Source organism: Varroa jacobsoni, unplaced genomic scaffold, assembly GCF_002532875.2.
Source record: "Varroa jacobsoni isolate VJ856 unplaced genomic scaffold, vjacob_1.0 scaffold_742, whole genome shotgun sequence".
NCBI classification, from domain to species: domain Eukaryota; kingdom Metazoa; phylum Arthropoda; class Arachnida; order Mesostigmata; family Varroidae; genus Varroa; species Varroa jacobsoni.
The window spans coordinates 74,093-93,522 of record NW_019213644.1 but is presented as its reverse complement, the minus strand read 5'-3'; the positions used below and the strand labels follow the sequence as shown (position 1 = coordinate 93,522).

The window sequence follows — 19,430 nt, the reverse complement described above, 5'->3', positions numbered from 1 at the left end:
AAACATTAGATCAGACGACTGGTTCCTAATGGTAAAATATATATATATATATATATATATATATATTTTTTTTTTTTTTTTTTTTTTAAATTTAAAGTTATTTAAAAATGTAAAGCAAACGACAGAACGTCTAATAAAAAGGAGCTAAGTCGAACGCTAAAATTGTCAGGCGACCTGTGTCAAACCCAGCTCAAATACGTGTCTATGGGAAGTACATACTATAGTAAAAGTACCAACCATCTATTCAATAGTAAGATCACATATATCATGTCTGAAAACGCATCGTTTTTAGCGTATTGAACTTGCTAGGCATAAATTCATAACGAAATTAGGCTGTAACGCGGAACTGATAAAGGCCAAAGGTGGCCTGTTATGGGATGCAATCGATTTTGTTTGCATAGGAGAATATTAATGTTATCATAGATTCACATCGATCGAGCCTGGAAACCTCTTTAGCAAAAGTTCAGTCGACTGTAGAAAATGGAGGTAGTTGCTATGATCTTCCCCACACAGGCTAAAAAAAGGTGCAATAACTAACGAAGAATGCCAGCAAGCTATAAGGCTTAATCTAAATTGTAATTCTCACGTATATTAAAATAACGAACGAAATCAAATGTATAAAAATCGGACAAATCTAGCAAAGTTGCAATTTATAATCGCGGTCCCTTCCTTTTAAACGCGCGCCTTTTCCAAGATGACCCGTTTTAAATTACTGTCCCGCCAACTTACCTAAGTAAGCGTTTTCGCCCATACGGTCAGGATCGTCTGCACAGGTAGCCTCTATAATGCCATAACTAGGTATCTCCAAAAAGGTATCGCCGGTGTAACCCCCTTAAATGCATCAAATTCACGTCCATCCCATTGTATTTGTATGTTTGTATATATATGTGCCAACAAAGTATGGCAATAGTATAGATATGCATAGATCAATTAATCGGGAAACACCTGCATAAACTCGTTTGACAATATTTATTGACACAGCGTAAGTTTTTACTGCAATCTCGACCGCATTGTTCTTCAGTGATTTGGTACTGATACCGATGGGTCGCCGATTATCCAACATCTACAAATATTAAACGATACGGATTATCGCGAACAATAATGCTAATGGAAACCCATTTCGTCAGAGTTATAAAAACAAAAAAAAGTGACACGCAGAAGATCAGAGAAGGAAGCACGGTACGATCGAATGTGCCAAAAATTTACTGCCAACTCACAGAATATCTGACTAGTGTATCAACGTACGCGAAAATCTGCGAGATCAACAATAGAAATGATTGCTAAACAATTGTTTCAGGTGATACTGTTAGTGGCGGAATCAGATAGACACTAAGGCTGGTACGTCGGCCTAATACTATCATCCTTGAGTCCAATTTGGTATAACGAGAGCTTTTTCATTAGCCTAATCTATCTTCTAGTGGCGGAGTTGGGCACTCTGTGGATGACACCTGGTCTAGTCTGGGCCATCGACGACGTCCTGAACCGAAACTGCTTACTCCAAAAACGTAGTACTTTTTCTTGTCTAATCTCGGTGGGAAGACTGCAACGAAACCTGTACTTTACAAATTAATATCATCGTGCCCGCCAGGCTTACTAGGGAGATTTATGTAGATTGGATTGCAGCAATGAAGTTTCAGTAAAGAAAGGCTGATCTGTGTGCCAAGTCATGGTAAATAAACCAAAGAAATCCTAGCGCTTTTAATTACCATATCACCGTGATTGGTGATAGTTGAGAACCGGCTTGATGAGTAAGTGCCAGATTAATTTCTAAGGATAAGTTAAAATTTTAAATAAAGATTTCGTTTTCGACATATAGTCGCTAATTATTGTTAACTAACCAAGGTTAAATAATCTATATGAACAATAATTGCTCAGTCCGCATATTGTGGTTGATCTTAGCTATGCAAGCTTTTGCATGAGCGATAATTTTTAGTAGTTCTTGCTATCGTACTTAAGTATATGTGTATGTTGAACCAAGTTCGACATACACGTTAGCTTTCGAAGGATGAAACGTGATTGCCTAACACCTAGAGACGACAATCCGAACATGCTGTAGAAAAAATTAGAATCGATAGCGTTCAAGGTACTCTTCGTATGTATCTATCAATACGATATCGATTTTTTGCGCGTGAAATTTGCGTATCTATCTATTCATAGAAATCGTCTCCTAACTCGAGATCGATAAAGCAAATTACTAGCGGTAGCTGGCGCCGGCAATTTAGCCGAAGATCGAAAGCGACACCATCCACACCGACATAGAAAAAAATTATCCGTGTCAAAATTTGACCATTTTCTTGTAAATAAAGCCGCGGAAACTGAGTTAAATATTTGAAAGTTCGACAACGCTAGAAGAACTATGACTGTTATGAAAGCTAGGATACCGACCTGTTTCTAATAGACTTACGTAGATGTTAACGCAGTATTTGGATACATACGTAATAATCGGAAGCATTGCAGTCACTTTCGAAATTGTTCCACGTAAACCATGCTAATTTTTTAATTACATTTTCTTTCTTCTGTGACGCCGCGCCTCTTAGGGGGCGTTCGCGTTGTTTCACAACTCTGGCCCTTAGCGGTACAACAGGCTGGTTTAACGGATTTAGGATACAGAAAATGTCAGTGTAAACAGATAGCAATTTTTATTAGAGGTTTTAGATTGGTGCCGCATTACTTGGAACGTATAATTTTCACACGATCAGATTTGTAGCGGCATAAATCCCAATTTATTGTAGCGAAAAATTAGGCGATTAGAATTTATTAATTGCGATTAGATAGTGTATGATAGGTGACGTAAAACCTTTATGGAATAACTCTCACGATAGATTTTACTTCTTTGATTTTAGGCCAATCCTGGAGACTTGCAAAGCCTCACAACGTTCAGCTATGGAGCTCGTTTGGAAGGTGAGAGACATGTAAAATTCGTCTCGAGGCCACTCTAAATAAATAGCGCTCTTTTGGCGAGCTAGAACGTATACCACTGATTTGGTCTTTCGGTTTAACACGCACCCATTAATTATTGAACAAACGCGGTGTCTTCCACTAAGATTAGCCCTGCTGGTACGAAGCCTACCCAGGAGTTTAATATGAAAATGAAAAAACTGAAATTTCATATACCACGTACAAAAATACCAGTCAGAAATAGCGTTGATTAGGCATTCTTAATACAAACAAGTCATCTAGTACATAATTTGAATCTGATAACAGCACTTGAGAAAATAAAACATCAACGTCTCGTCGTTTCTGCAGAAAAAAGCTCTAAGATCGAGTTCATACACCAAACAATCACTTGTCAATATGACAATGGCACAATCGTACCGAACGTGTGCTTAAAAAAAAAAAGCCGAAGCTTCACAAATACGTTTCCCCCATTAATCAACTTCTTCTTGCGGGGCTACGTCGGGATCGCGTTCGGTGATTTCAAACGCAACAGGTTATTATCAACACATAAGCAGACGACCAATGCCTCGTTAATTACCAAGGTAACCCACTGAAGGTCTTTTTCTCTTATTCAGTTCCCGTCAGCTAGCAGCTGCGTCATAGAGTAGAAACACCTTAAACGCCTCGAAATCGCACTCAGACTTCGCAAATACAGACATCTTGCCATACAGAGATAGCTGTGTGGCAAACAAACCACGGTACACGAGTATAACGTATTCAATCGACTCCTTTCTCGTATTTGCCTTAAATACTATGTAATGGATGTTTATCGAGGTCGACGTGCATCGCACGATAAACAAGTGAGCATTCAAATATTACGCACTATCTTTGTTTGGGGAGCTTACGCCTAAATGCGACCTGATATTGTCATGACAACCGTTCCGCTTCCTCAATGATGACGAGGTTACCTGCGACAGCGAGCACAGGAAACGAATATTTAATGTACGTCCTAAGCTAGGCTGAGAATCTTCTCATCTTAGTTAAGAATCTTCTCTCATTTCAATGACTGAAACAAATCGCATGGAAATGAATGATAATGCAGCTTCGACACAATCAGAACTATAAACATCACTGATTTGTTGCTACCCAAACAAATCACCGAAGGTGCAATCCAGCCTACCAGAAATCAGATATTCTGCACGCTGAATCTCGTGTTGATCGGTATAACTCTCGACGATAATTCATGATCTCATAAAATCTCTTCTCAGTCTTCTATCTCAACCCAGTCATATCCAGTGGCTTTGAGTGTCCAACTTAGCTTTACTGTATCTGTATGGACGCCTTGTTGTTTTGTTGCCTTTACATAGAAAAAATAAGCCAACTTGATTAAACTTAACCATTTGTATTGTCTATCGGTGGATGCGTGCAGAAACGTTTGCTAGCATTGTTTATATTACAAATGCCTTATGCAAAGTTTAGCCGACAAAAACTAGGTAAGTAAGTGGTCCTCTAATGCCGCAGATTACCTGTAGTTAACATACGCGCATTTGAGGTTTACGCATATAGGTAAAACACCACAATTATAAAACCACCGATATCGAACCTGATATAATATTTTAGGCTAAATTTGCAATGGAGAAAAAAATCAACGGAAAAGCCATCTCATCACTGCGAATTTGAGATTTAAGACGAGCATTTTCAATTAAGCACTATCTTGTGTCCGATCGCTCGTCGGCATTGCAAAGCGCTCTATCGAAAATAGATCACTCACTAATAAACACAAATGTTTTTTGAAGAGTGAAGATCTTCATTGTGACTGCAGCCAAATGTGTTTCATCCGAACTGTTCGAAAGAGGATATCGTCGATACTTCATAAACACTACAATCGAATCCTTTAGGACTGAGTGCAAGTCCAATGTAGTATTGAAAACGGACAAAAAGTGGGTGTGACTAGACGCTAGATGTATCCAAAGGCTGGCAGAGTCGATGGCGAGACATTAGATATTGCTTGACAATGAGCGAATGCCGCCGGCACACTCGCATACAATTGGTGGCGATTATGTTGGAGCCCCACGGCCAGATTATCGGGTTCAGAATAAGTACGTATGATGCACGTATGATTAACTGCTTTGTATTCGTTCACTCAACAGATTCATAGGCGTGCACATGGTGAACGACCATGGCCTACATGAATTAATGGCTCCGGAAGAATAAAGGAATAATCCTATTGTGTCGTGAGCGTTGTCGTACGAATTTCGGATGCGAACATTTTTACGTCGACGCAATTTGCATTAAGAAGGACAGCGACGTTAAACACAAAAACAGGAATAGCGCCAGCGTTCCTACGACGCACTTACAGCTAATTTTAAAGCAAAATTTATATTTAAACATTGTAAGTGTACAGGCCTCTACCTTCATTCTAAGCTTGTCCCATGTTTCTCACCGCATACGTCTAGAAGTGACGCAAGATAATTCGAGCTCGTGCTCTAGTTTTCAAGTTAAGTTTGTCCTCTGACTGACTTTGCTTTATCGTAAATGAATCTTTCAGTTCAGTGTTCGGTACTACGTACGGTACTGCATCTAGGTCACCTAAAATGCGCCTAACTTAAATAAGTAAATAGACCTGGACACCGCACCATCGCAAGAACGGCTTCACAACAACTGATCGGAGAATGTGAATCGGAGAAAGATTTTGCTCCTACAATCGCGGCCTTAATCGCAAGGTTTACTGCTCGAGCCCGTCCAAACGAACTTGCTACGCCCATATCAGACACAATATAGAAACAGTTTTTACTTATATCAGCGTAACCGAAAGTATTAGGTAGAACCTAAGTAATCTTCATCTATTTTTGGTGTTTCTTTTCCCTATAATTCCGTTACTATTTGTTTACTCTATATTATATCACCCGTAGCAACAATGATACACCAAATCACTTCTTTCATGTTAGTTTATTGCTTGCGAGGGGCTGATTCAAGTGACGACTGGCCTTGTCGGCAAAGAAAATTGACTAGGACTAATAACTGGCTTACGCAACAAGGACGCAATAATAGGTATCCAGATTGACTTTACTGATGGGCGCCTGGCCGCCATCGCGACCCACGACGCGCTATAGAGTAACATATTTATGTTTGTATAAAATATGTTTTATTGGCAAAATCTGAGCGTGAAATGTCCCACTGATCCCGACTTGGGGGTCTCTTTATACTCCACTACTCCGAAAGCCTCAAGATGCGCGCGCCTCTGCATGTATTTGTCTGGTCAATAACTAACACAACGCTTTCTAGTTCACCGTTGAAAAACACGCTCATCTAGAGTGACTGCTTTATCCATTCTCTTAAAATTTCACCTGCAATAAATTGTAAACTCATTATTAAATTAGAAGTATTTAACTCCCTAAAATACAGATCAACAATTTAATTATCTCATTCAATATCTATTTGGAAGATAGATTAAGGTGGCATAATAAGGACCAATACTATGGACCTATACTTCACGATTAAAAATACAACTAACCTAATATTCTAATGATATAAATATACGGAAAAGTTGGCTTAAACAGCTCATTAATATAACTAATATTATTTTAATATTTTTAAGGTTTTTCAACTTCTTTTTAGAGCAAAAAAGTTCCAATTCCCTTTCATGAACCGCTCGTCTAACAGTGTGATTCCGTAGCCAAGCGTTTTACTCACTTAAACAATGGATGGAACCCAGCCTCCTTGTAGCAATAGTAACAATATCTAAGCCATTAAAAAGGATACAGGTATTTTATTATTAAAAATTATCGCTTGTGTGGCTTACCGGATGCGCTGGCTCTTCTACTGCCGTCATACATTTGAGTAGTCTTCCAAGACAGAAATCATCTGAACGTTTTTATAATTTGATTTCTGATTTGTCCGGAAAAATCTGTTAATAGATAAATTGTCGATATTCTCTTCAACTAATCGAATGAATTAGTTAAATAGAATTATCCGGATTAATCTAGGCAAACACCCTATAGGGTCTGGCCGTTTTTAGAAAGCGCTTCGACGCAAAAGCAAAATACATTGTAATGAATAAAGTAGAAACGGGGCCAAAAAAATTGAAAGCAGCGATCCGGTAACACCTAGGAGATGACTGTGAAGTACATTTTCACAGCGTACCCTTATCGCTCAAGACGCTAAGAAGACAACCATGAATGCTACTTGAGTTGACAAATACATATTGCCAAAATCGGATGACATATTCGCGAGAACAAATTATGGTTTTAGATATGCCTGTTATGTACCTTATGCCAATCGCTTTGGCGGTAAATATGACCAGCTAAGAACAAAATTGTGCTGTATCAGGGTAAGAGGATACGAGTGTCAACATGAATTTTATTGCCAAACGATCGTTCAATAACTAGCACAATATCAGCTTGAGGACCTTCTAATTGTGCCATGCAGAGTGTTCGGCATAGTTCCTGGTTTTGTTGAACTTACTTATGGTGATTTTGTGCCTGCAGATATGGCATTTGTTCGCGGGAAACGTTTTGTCGAAAACGAAGATTTCCGCCTCTTGCTCACAGCATACAGTAACCGAGATTTCTAGAAGAAAAAAAAAAAAAGCTCTTTTAACAACAGCTGCTATGGCCGCTAATAAAGCGGATCATTCTGATGACTTCATGCCATTGATTCATTCAGAATCCGTGGTGAAATGCTTAACCACAGCTGTAAGATCTCTATCGTACGATACATACGCGACGGGCTACACGCTATAAGATGGCGGACGGGCAGTATCAACTCAAGAAAGGAAGTAGTACACTGCGTCCATTATTATTGGAAAATCCTACCAATCCAATATTCGAGAAGAACCTCAGTTAAGTTACTACACAGTCTGATCGCGACCATTTATGTAGCTACACACCGGAGAATTGTAATTCGCGTTTTCTATAACAGACAGTAAAACATAGCAATAAGAATAGTAGGAATAAGAATACATAGAACCTAATTGTGAAACCCTGCGAAAGTACTCTATATTATGCTGATATTATAATGATGGCAATATGCGCATCATGTAACGACGTCCAATTGAACAGGACAGACGTTGCCGCTAAAACAGCGGCAGATCAGGGCAACGAAATGCTGTTCCATATGTACAGTGATTTATCCGCTCTATTTCTACATCGGGGGGTTGGCAAAAAGGAAATATTTTCTATATAAATAAGCATTTATTAAGATTCTATAGCATGACGCCAGGTTGCTCTAGGCATTTCCGAATTGCAACAAACTTACCATTATAGTTTTGTTTTTCAGTCAGCCGATAGTAGCAGATATGTCGGTCGTTAAGCTGACTGTGTGACGTCCTTCTTTCGCTTTTGAGATTTTTCGTTGCGTACAATTCCGATCATCATCATCACCACAGTCGAGAATGGTTAACAAATATAAGACCATTTTTGACAGAATTCAAAGTGTATGAATACACCAGGTAATTTTACCCATCACGAGTAGAAATCAGAGCGGTTATGTAAGCTAAAACGCAACCAAATGGACCCGTTGAAAACGAAAATCAATTATCCTAATGTCCTCCTCTATCCCGTGACACAATTTCTTTATTAACAACAATTCCCCATTCTTTGGCCCATATAACCCCAATAGGTGGGTTTCGCCCTATTTTACAATAAAAAAAAACACATCACTGACCGTTGTATATGCGGATTTCGAAAATCAAAATATACACAATCGGAGGCGTCCCCATATTTTACCATCAGTAATCTTCTTTCTCTAATAGCTGCGTGACAATACGGTATTTGGCCGGATGCTAAACTGCACCGTATAGATTGGGCTTCGGTTACTGGCATCGTTGTGAGGAGTTTACAAGCGCCCACGGAAAGACTGGATATTAGCTAAACTGATGGCTTTTGTCACCACAACCGTGGACGAGAATATGCTATGGTGGCCTGAAACTGGCTAACAACTGCGCTGTTCTCAAACGATATCGAAGGACTAGAGAGGGACTTTGCAGACTTCATTCTAGCTTTTTTTTTTTTTTTTGAGGACAACGCCCGAAACTGCCTCAGGTGTCTCTAGGCTTGTTTGCTGGTTTTTATAAAAGATGGCGCTCGATCGTCGCGACAACGTCGTTAATTATATGCAAATGAGTCGCTAAGAGCCGACGAACGATGGGGTAGGTTGCACACTGAGTAGTATCCTCGGGCGGTGGACATATGGCAGCAAAACTGTTATCTATATTATAGGCTTTGTCCACATTATCGGTTGACGGTCTTTCATCTAGTTTTTCCAATAGAAGTAAAACTATTTTTAACCTTCCGGCGCCGATGAACATATTTGTGAATACCAAATTGATTTCGGCTATGAGCTATGCATTCTTATCTAATGATCTTTTCCTTAGCCAGCATTTTCGTATAATAATAATAATAATAATCGTAATAAAAAATCGTTGCGATCTGTTGTAGGCTAATGGATGAAATACTCCATATAAGCATTAATCTTTCCCTCACTATCTAAGCTTTCGAAAGGAATAAGAAAGGACTTCCCTAAAATTTCAGCAATATAGCTCCAGAGCAGTGATAGAAATAGGACTTAATTGTTTTACCCCGTTATAGCTCGACGAACATTCGATAGAATGTAGTGGAAAAATCGTCTACCTGTCGCAGGTACCTCTCCAGTATTCATAATTTGGTCAAAAATAATCCACTAACCCCCAAATTGTACCCAAGTTTTGGCCCACGCCTAGTTTAAAAATCCTCTAGTTTAAATGATTTTTTGGCAAAAACGTCAAGCTCAAATTTTTCTTCTACATTTACCCTTTACATCCTTCTACATTACAAATATATGTAGGTTGTCTTTCTCTGCTGTTCCCAACAAACCAAAAAAATATCTCCGCAAAAAGCTTTTTGGAAAGCCTGAATTTTTTTGCACTATGCAATATATATAAAATACCGGAAAGTTCTTGTAGTATTTTGACAAGTAACCGCGAGAAACGAAAATATGAATTTCTACTCGGTGTCTACAGAGGAAGTCTTAATTGTAGACGAATAGGAAACATATCCATCCTTACAATTATTATCGAACGTTTCGGCCCAGGACCTCATTTTATGGCACGCTTATTATGTGCAACGTAGGAGTCAAACGCATGGCTCAACGGTACGGTGTCACGTTCTTTCTTCCGTTCCCATATTGGATTATAGGCTCAATACTTGATCAGTTTTTCCTCAAGGATATCAAGACGCACTCGCCGTCTATGCTACAACTTATTTGCCCGTTGCCAAAACTCCATTCTAGTACTGGCGCGTCGCTGGATGCCAGGGTTTTCCTATATACCCGCCGTTGTAGCAGGCCATGCTCATATTACAAACAAAATCGCATACGCTCTATGATCCGGCTCAATGGACCCTAATGCTTTCATTAGCTGTTACGTACCGCTTACGTATCACACATTTCGATAAACGTACTGCCAATTTATTGGTTACCAGTTTGCAATGCATTTTTATTCGGGCAACAATTAAAATTTGTTAGCAGTTATTTCCCATAGTGCCTTTTTATACGTTGACTGCGCGATATTGCGGTCGATGTAAATCGAAACGCACAACTATACCAACAAATTTTATCCTTATAAAAATATACCCAAATTGGGTCTTGATCGCGTTTGCCCTAATAGTCTCCGCAAGAACGTAATTCCGCATTAGGTATCCGTGCAATTCCTGTATCAATAAGATATATATCTCTCCGATGAATTCATAATAGAAAATTTTCGACTGAAATACCTTCAAGTCTCCTGCTTGGCCAAAACTTCATCTATCAAATACATATAGCATCCAGCCAAATCTATGTAACTTGACCGTACCTTTTCATTACAACTGTTATCCGAGGCGTAGCCTATGCGTCCGATACTTATAGGCCAGAGAGACACCGAAAGCTAAATTCTATTATGTCTGACCCAGCATTTGTTATTGTAAGGTAGTAAATCTTTTTCTTTGTAAACCTCGGCAAAAACGTTCACTTTAGAGAACTAAATTATATATTGGTTTTAATACGTAATCACCATGTAGTGGGGGCGGGCGATGAGCTTACACTTCGCAAAAAAAGCTTCCTCGCACCGAGGCAAAAGCTACTTCGCACATAACTTTGGGAAGACAAACATTCACTGTATAATGTTGTAATCTTACATCTTGTAATAGAAAAACATGTACAAAAAAAAGTTATATAAAACCTCACGATTACCATTATGACTCTTAGAACCTTCCAATTTTGTTTTGCGTTCTATTGTTTGAGCTGTGTTATACTAATCATACATACAATATAACCATATTGCTCACTCGATTGCCACGGGCCAGTTGTAATCAATAAGCTAAATTACTCTATTTAAATCGATACTAGTTAAAATATGGGTTCTTATACTGGCTGGCAACGGGCGGCGACGATACCGGTCTTCATGCATCCATCAACCACCTCCCGATTTATAGAGGTCGTCTGTATTATGCGTTTTCGTTATTGTTGTAATATTTTTGCTGTCAAATACAAAGAGGCGGAACTGTCAAAGTTGCGCCGAATGAGCTACGTCAATTGGGCCTCCCTGTTGCCGCCGGTGAAGGACCAACTTATCGGCCGCTATGGAGTGTGAATTGTATGATGCATGCTGTGGACAACCGTGGTCGCAACGTCGGTTCCTGAATAAATGAATGAATACCAAACGATTAAAACATGGCTCACAAATTTTGACGATTGGGCATTATACAGTTGCTCTAATGCGTAAATAGTAATAGTCCTTTAGCTGGCCAACTAAACGCGCCTCGATAAGAAGCCAAATCAGTCAATGACGGAGAGACAGCTCACTCAGTCATGTCTTTCAGATTGTTACCTAGAAATTTTGCAGAAATTAGGTTGACATAATAATAAATAATAAATACTGTGGTAAACGAAAACGAAAAAAAAAATAATCGCAGATAACATCAAAAGCAACCGTTCTTCATTTGTATACAAAAGAGTAACAGCCTTGGACTATTGTAGTTTTGAATTAACGTGATATATCGGTAGTATCCGTTACGTAGTTGATCTATACCTTCATGTATGATCCTAAACTAGGGAGGGATTGGGCCTTTGATACGCTGGCTTCGCGAATCGTAGTCACGTGTTATTCAAATAGCCCGTAGCAAGCGAGTATGCCGCAAATGCGAGAAATACGAAGCCCCCCGCGATCGTGAGGGCGGCAACTGGAATGAATTTGTCCAAGACTTGTCCAGCTAACGCTGCAATAAGCGTGCATACAGCATGCGCCAATAAGGCACCGACGAAAACGCCGTATGTGAGCTTTGTAGCAGAAAGCCCAATGGTCGCTATTTGAGATCGGTCACCTGCTCGTGCAGGATCGGAGCGAGAAAGAAAATGTTAGTGCACTAGGACTTGATATACCTCCCAGTTGCAGTGAGGTCCGAAAAGGCCAATACGAGCACAAAGGATACTACGATACAGCACAACCCTATCTCATTCAGTATTGACATTTTGCGTAACACGTTTGGGAAGGAAAAGAGTTGTCAATTCAAAATGTTGAGGGAGGGCAAATGTAGTCCGTTTTCCATGGATTGGCAACACTGAATTGGACGAGAATGCATCACTATCATGGACGGTTCCCGCAGCTCTATCCCTTGAGCTGACAGATTTACTATTGGCTTAATTGACTAGTTATAGTTATTAGTCTTTCTGTATGATGCACCTAAAATATACGCCACTGGATGACATAAGTATCAGTACATACGTAACTAACTTTGATGCAGGTTCTGCATCGATCACATCGCTACTTCCTACTACTACTACCTCTAGAAAATGCTCCAATTTGTGTTCTTGAGGAAACTTAATATACCGGTAGCCTCGTCAAATTTCTACACAGTTCAGTACAAATACTACAGTTCTGACACAGCAAAGCTTATGTTATTTGTTATATATTTGGTATATTATCTATAAATGGCAGAACTGTTGATGCTATAACAGTGGTCCCGACAAGCTGTGAATCCAGATCAATAGGCTACTGACGTTTGCCCAAAATGTGACAATGTCTCCCCCTCGTACAACCCCTGAGCTTCTGCACTTAGAAATCTGTTCACAAGATGAACTGCTGAATCACGCACTCCTCAATACGTTACATCACCTACTTCGTTTCTTTTAACAAGATACAGATAATACAGCATTGTTTTATTAGTTGCCTCGTGTGCAAGTGCATATTTTCATTTATGGTATCGAGAGGCTTCAGTATGGGTAACTCGGAATTCCTATATATTATTACCGGTTTCAAGGGAATATTCTTTATTTCCGTGACTTACCCCATTCTGCAAATAGGACTAAGATGAAAGTTTTCGCAAACGGAGATTTATACCACGGAGGCGAACCTGTGTCCTGAAACGATTAGATTCCCGGTAAGTGTGCTTATCAGAGTACAAGCAAGATTAATAAACAAAGTGCTTTACCATACACTTCGAAGGGAAATGCAAATGTCGAATGTTTTGTATGATATATTTTATTGTTCAAAGGTTTCCTCTCACACATTGAACATAAAGATCCAATTATCACGAACTTAAACTGCGTTTTCAACAACAAAAAAAAAGCAAGCATATTTCGAAAGTGGTGACAACTTAAGGACAGCACCTGGACTAGCGCAGAATTACGTATGGCCTGAGTAGCTGTTGACTTGTGTAATAGAAAATGAGCATAAAGACGACAAGCTAAGCTAAGCTAAGAAACCGGAACTCACAAAACTTGCTGGTCCGCACGTACATTATCATGCCACCTAAAGCTAGGTAAGGCAAAAGCCTCTGGACAGTAACAGATGTAAATCTGTGAGAGATATGCAAATTATTGCAATAGAGAGCGTATTTAATTGTACAACACAAAACAGATAAGCACCATTTCTTATTTCCATATTACATATATTGCATTTGCCACACCGTCAATATATGTCTCGACCGTAATAGCTACAACCATGACTTGTTGTCATTTGACTAGTATCAGAATCCCCTATACTATGCCTAGTCGATTGTGTTCCAATACTATTACAAACGTGCACAGCTAAATCCGCTCTTTATTTCAATCATTTGCCTATCTCCGGCTACTTTATCCCAAACGTGACGTAAAAACGTCCCAACAATTAAGAGACTTTCCAACCATCCAGTGATCGAAAACTTCGCTTAAGAAGAAGCTACAGTGAAGACCACACGTCTAAACAACACAAAAGAGCTCACCAATGCAAATGGTTCCCACATAGATAAATTGGCAGTCTCTCGCTCGAGATCTTATCTGTACATATAGCTTATGTATGAATAGTAGGTTATCGGAAAATAGATCTGTCATAGCTCTAAACTTCAACGCACCAGAGAGTGTTGAGTAGGTGGTGCGCATAACAAGTTCGCATTTCTACTATCTTTTAAGCTGAGATCTGCGAATCTCAGCACTAGTTACTGGACTTTTTGCGCCTAAAAATGTTCTTCGTGAATTTCGTAAACAGCCTCAAAGGCTCTGTCGTCAACATAAAATCAGCTCTCTCCTCCCACTCCCTCATGTGTGAAGCTGCTAATTTTACTTCGCCTATCAACAGTTGGAATTTTTCGTCCGGTACCGCCATCCAGCATTGCTTCAGGCGATTGGCACCTTATACAAATTAAAGCCAGCACTCCGAAGTAACAGGGAGTGATACTTTGGGTAGCCACAATAGAAAAGCGCAGGTCATATTAGTCATTCACAATGGCATATTCTTACAGCTCATAACTCTGAAGGAAATGCTGCATGCAGGTAACAAACGTTCCTCCTTGATTGCATATTCTTGGAACTAGCTCGAAGTAAAACAACTTTCAGAGTAGTTGCATAATAGGTAGTCAGAATAAGTAGTAGGCATGATAACTTCACAAAATGAGCCGATAGCAGGAGAAAGTAATTAGGATACGAAAAGAAATGTCCTGGTTAGAAGTGTCCGGTCAATCGACACTAATCACTGCTATTTATTTACTATTGCGCCAAGCTAGGGAATACTGACCTGTTTCATATCGCCCTCTTCTGATTCAGAGTCGTTTCCTCTGCATTTCATCACTCCCTCATAGAGCATGTGTAGGCCGAATAAAATAAACAGGCAAATCGACGAATAGTGTACAATGTAAGTGGGAACAAATTGTATTGCATACCCAAGTCCTGTAGCGGTTAGTGTCATAAGAGCCAATGCTGCCATAGCTCCCCAGTAAATGACACATCGAGAGTGACGTGCTGCGAGGATTGCCGTAATGAAGAACGTTTTGTCGCCCAACTCGGATAAAACAGTCATCACTAGTGATGAACCAAAAGCGTCAGCGAACGCGGAAACTTTCGAAATTCGGTGCGTTTGGTTTCCCAAGGCGCGCATCGAATGTATGGCAGACAACTTTTTTTTAATAGAAGGCCATACTTTGTTGGCACTTCCATTGGTTGTTCTGTATTGTTGTGTGATCTTAGTGCCATTCTCAGAAGTACTGTCGGTTGATATCACCAACGACTGGCAAGAAAACGAAAAGGCCATCACTAGAACAGGCAAAGTCACGTACTTCGTGCGAATGATCATAGTTTTCTGTTGGCCGGCCACAAGTCATCTTAAAGAGTTCCACCCCTTATTTTATCGTTATTGAGTAGGTCCTTTCTCCTGTTAGCCATTGGGGTTACGTTATATTTTGCTAATAGGTAGAGTTCAGTCTTTAAGACAGGAACGTTCTTCGTGTCGATTTCTCATACCTTACACATGTCGTTTTGTGCACAGTTACTCACGAACTAGAAACGTCAATTGGCTAGTTAACCCAAAAGCAAAAGTTTTATACAAAAGTAATTCATGAACACAGTCATCGCATTATTTACAGAATTTTAATGGGAAGCGTGTCACCTCTACCAGTAAGACGGCACTGGCGAAAGAGTAGCACAAATTTACGAATCGTTCTAGGGTGCTATAATGTGCCCGAATACATTATAGAACTAACCACTACTATATTCCACGAGGCACTTTTTTTTTGTACTGACTACGGCGCTTTGCACGTGTGAGATTATGACGCATGATTCAGCTGTAGAACCGCTTCGAAGTAACGTTCTAAACTCGGCGTAAGGTGACCTATCCTAACTACGTGCTCTCAAAGGACTTTATCGAAAACCTATTGATTTTTTAAAAATCAATTTCTATATCCTACATCAAAAAATACACATATCAAAAAAGATCTCTATATCCTAAGTAGGTACGTAACTTCTAGAATATGTTGTACTGCTAGATAGATCGTACCTGAACTCGATATTTACATTTTGTAGAATTTCCCCGCATGGTGTCTACGACGGCAGTTTTACTTGAACATGGCTCCTTGGATCACGTTTGACAAACATAAATTCTATTACACCCTTGCTTCGTTTGCGTAAACTGGCCTCAAGATACTTAGCTTTCAAGCTCGTAACGGATCCTAATTTGTGGGGTGTTAGCGGTGATAATTTTTAGCAAAGAGATTGTTGTGGTAAGTACAGGCACACGGTAGATCACTTGCTTTTTCCTGTTGTTTGCACGTAATCCAAAGCGATTGGAGAACAATTCTTTATACAATAACTTGTTGAAGGAAAATACACATGTTCAGGGAATAGCAGTCGTGGCAGCTGAAGCTCTCTTGGTCTACCACTAATAGAAAAATAAATACTCGACAGACATGAAAAGGCGGTATTCCCTAGAGGAATTAGAATGTCTAGATTCGTTTTGACAGCCTTTAGGAGCAGTGCTTCGCCCCGCGTTTTTACAAAGGCTTACTCTGTTTCTCTTCGTTATTTTAACTACACAGCCCCCTACTTACGCTTTTTCAAGTGAACTTAAATCACGTGTAAATAGTTTGCTGAGTTAATCGGTCTATAACTAATTACCAGCCCTTTCGTGTGGATGATAATAACTTTCGAATGATCACTGTGACATGTGGAAAACTACAGATATCATATTAGCCTACCGACATAGAAATTTCATCCCATATCTAAGCATAAAAACAGTTGCCTTTGCGAACTTCTCTCAGGCTCTTTGTCATTTTTAGTCTTTTAGATTTTTCGAACCTCTGGCCTATATTATATTAGATTGGGCGCAGTCACTAGAGTAATCATTAGAAGGTCGGCGAGTATAAAAATCATTTCTTGAAAGCAATTTATGCCTCGAAATGAACGGAGTTTACATTCAATAAATATGTCATAAGTTAATCCAGCTTTCCCCTGCGTACGTACGAAATATGTCATCAAAATATCTGTTGTATTCAGATACAGCTTATAGATTACCGATATTAATATCCTTTCATTTTGTCTCGAACCTTGTACTTTCTATTAAGATTAAGTTCAAGCTAAGTGAACTTTGTTCGTTCAGCTAAGTGTTATTTAAATTTCAGCTGGTGGTTTGCTATTTTTTTAATAATTATAAAGCTGAACATTTTAAATACAAGTGGAAAAAGTAGTAGTAGTGTGAAATGCTATAATAATCAGTGCATTCCATTTGTTGGAACTTATTCTATCACATTAAAATGAAAGAGCTGTACCATGAGTATTACCAAATTCTGAATGACTACTATTCTTGAGACAAGAAAACTCAATTGAAAAGAGGGTCATCTAATTTGAAAATTGCATTGATTGCCAAGTACGGGATCTTAGTTCTTCGGATCAAACTAAAGGAGCTGATCGTAGAGGAGAAAGTAAAAAAGGATTTACTGAGTTCGTACACAGTGAAGCCGGCACTTACGACTAGTACTAGGCCTGCGCGCAACAACTTGAAACCTTCTAACAAACCTGTTAACCATCACTTTGGCGTTCATTAAGAATATTGGAGAAGTATCCAGTCTTCGAGAGATTCAAACATGTAGAACATTTACGCAAAAATAAAGGTCAAAATGGGCCGAAATAAATCTTTCGTACGCATCAGCTTCAGCTTGGACTAACGGCAGGTGGACAAAAGTGGACAAAGGTTATCGGCATAATATAACACAATGCCCGGTGCATGGTTTTAACGCCGTATTCGCGAAACGCAAGAAAACCTCAAACCCAGAAGAAATGGTATTTGCTCTGACTTTGTAAAGCAAGCTGTTCTAGATCTCATTCCAGCCAGTGTAGCTTAATGAAGTCGGCTAACCAGCTTACAAACACTAGAACCTAGGCAGTTAAATGTACTCATACATGCCCACAATATCATATCTTATAATATCTATCTATAATATCTATCAGTATAATGTAAGCTTGTAGTGCGTGTATTCACAGAAGCCGTGTGGCCGTTATACTCATATCCAAAGGCTTTAATTATTTTATATTAGTTTGAAAAGGCTAGGATTGGATATGCTGTCAAAAAGGACAGTAGTTTCCTCTCAGTTAAAAAAGCACTTACACATATACAGGAAGGGGCCTAAACTAATATACATCCCATTGCACACATAAGAAATAAATCGTTTCTATACAAATGACATCCGAAATTCGCTTTAATAAATATAAGCTGAAGTAAACATATGCTAAAATATGATAGAGAGCATCTATTTAACGAACACCTTCGTTTTTTAGGTGTTTTTCCTATATAGAGCTGCTACACTACAGACAGTGTGGAACTCTCACTGTGGACAAGCTTCTCGTTATAGCAAAGAAGAAGCATCGTGTACCCCTGATCCCTGTTAGGATATTGCCCGTTTGAAGCTTGCAATACCTATATTCGTTGGCAGTATACACCTGGAGTGCCGCGCATAAAAAGAAGATTGTTTATCCCAAAAAGCGGTGTCTTTTTGTTGAATCTAAAAATTTAGAATGGTTAGTCAGTAAGCTCTCACGATGGCCTTCTTCGATTGGTGTGAACGCCGTAAAAATTTTGAAACATATTTCGGTCAAAAGTGGTTTTTGTCATTAAAAAAAATTATAAACCTTGATTCACAATGAATCTGAATGAAGGCTGAAATTAATAAATAGTCTTGGTTTTCAATCGAAAAGCTACTGAACCTCCTTAGAGAACATCGCATGCACTGTCTTTTTGCCTGCGTTAGCGCTAAAGCATATGAAACACTACCCGGCGCCTAGGCTTATAAGGCTAACAGAGTAAATGGCCAGCCTCATTTTCTTTTCTAAGAAAAACCAAGCATCAATTAATGGAAATAAGCTTACCTGCATACAAAGGACACGTACAAGGATGAGCGATTTACACGTCGTCTGCAAAATCTGGCCTTTATCCTTAATTAGCAGTTTGTTAAAGACTCAAGGAAGCAAACTGTTTTGATTTTCCATAGCCTACTAATCAAGACAATCTGAGTTCCCATATATATATATATATATATATGTCAATATGAACGCTAGATGTCTCAAAAAGGGTGAAAAACAAAATGAGATTTGAAAGACAAAAAATCATCAGGCGTGTGGTGTTTTACATTAATCGGGTGCTAATGTCATGAGAACTAAATAATAACGGCCTACAAACATGACAAGGGTTACGACATAACATACCAACTGCCAGCCGTATTTTTAATGCTTACCTTTTTCTCCAAAATTTTTTAAACCGTCATGACGAGATTGGTTTGCTTTACCTACCACTATGGTATTACTGT

The 19,430-nt window shown here is 39.1% G+C and overlaps 1 protein-coding gene and 1 long non-coding RNA gene across 8 annotated transcripts in view; one reads left to right on the top strand and one right to left on the bottom strand.

Annotated features, from left to right (window-relative positions):
• LOC111263192 (uncharacterized) overlaps window positions 1-18,757 on the top strand; it is a 26,920-nt gene extending 8,163 nt beyond the window's left edge. The window contains exons 3-4 of one of the 3 annotated variants that reach the window (XR_002682088.2): window positions 2,844-2,901; window positions 18,406-18,757. This is a non-coding gene — a long non-coding RNA (uncharacterized LOC111263192). Of the gene's footprint in view, window positions 1-2,843; window positions 3,280-5,027; window positions 5,242-18,405 lie in introns of those variants that run through there. The other 2 variants (XR_015312191.1, XR_002682087.2) reach the window with 2 other exon arrangements.
• LOC111263191 (uncharacterized) lies at window positions 5,442-16,657 on the bottom strand. 5 transcript variants are annotated; one of them, XM_022838085.2, is made up of 5 exons: window positions 16,133-16,656; window positions 14,879-15,636; window positions 13,176-13,248; window positions 7,342-7,446; window positions 5,442-6,224 (listed from the first exon to the last, which is right to left on the bottom strand). In XM_022838085.2, the coding sequence occupies exons 2-5, from the start codon at window positions 15,431-15,433 to the stop codon at window positions 6,187-6,189; spliced, it is 771 nt and encodes a 256-aa protein (XP_022693820.1). In that variant the 5' UTR covers window positions 15,434-15,636; window positions 16,133-16,656; the 3' UTR covers window positions 5,442-6,186. The 5 variants fall into 5 exon arrangements, with proteins under 5 accessions (XP_022693820.1, XP_022693817.1, XP_022693819.1 ...); XM_022838082.2 differs by lacking the exons at window positions 5,442-6,224; window positions 7,342-7,446 and adding exons at window positions 10,829-11,528; window positions 11,921-12,212 and having other exon boundaries at window positions 16,133-16,657; XM_022838084.2 differs by lacking the exons at window positions 5,442-6,224; window positions 7,342-7,446 and adding exons at window positions 10,829-11,528; window positions 11,921-12,212 and having other exon boundaries at window positions 14,879-15,367; window positions 16,133-16,657.
• Window positions 18,758-19,430: the final 673 nt, after the last annotated feature.

Coding starts and splice junctions, on each gene's coding strand:
- LOC111263191 (XM_022838082.2), bottom strand. CDS start 15,433: ATGATCATTCGCACGAAGTACGTGACTTTGCCTGTTCTAGTGATGGCC. Junction 13,249..14,878: donor AAGAGGGCGATATGAAACAG/GTCAGTATTCCC, acceptor TAATCGTTTCAG/GACACAGGTTCGCCTCCGTG. Junction 12,213..13,175: donor AGTCCTATTTGCAGAATGGG/GTAAGTCACGGA, acceptor CTGCACGAGCAG/GTGACCGATCTCAAATAGCG.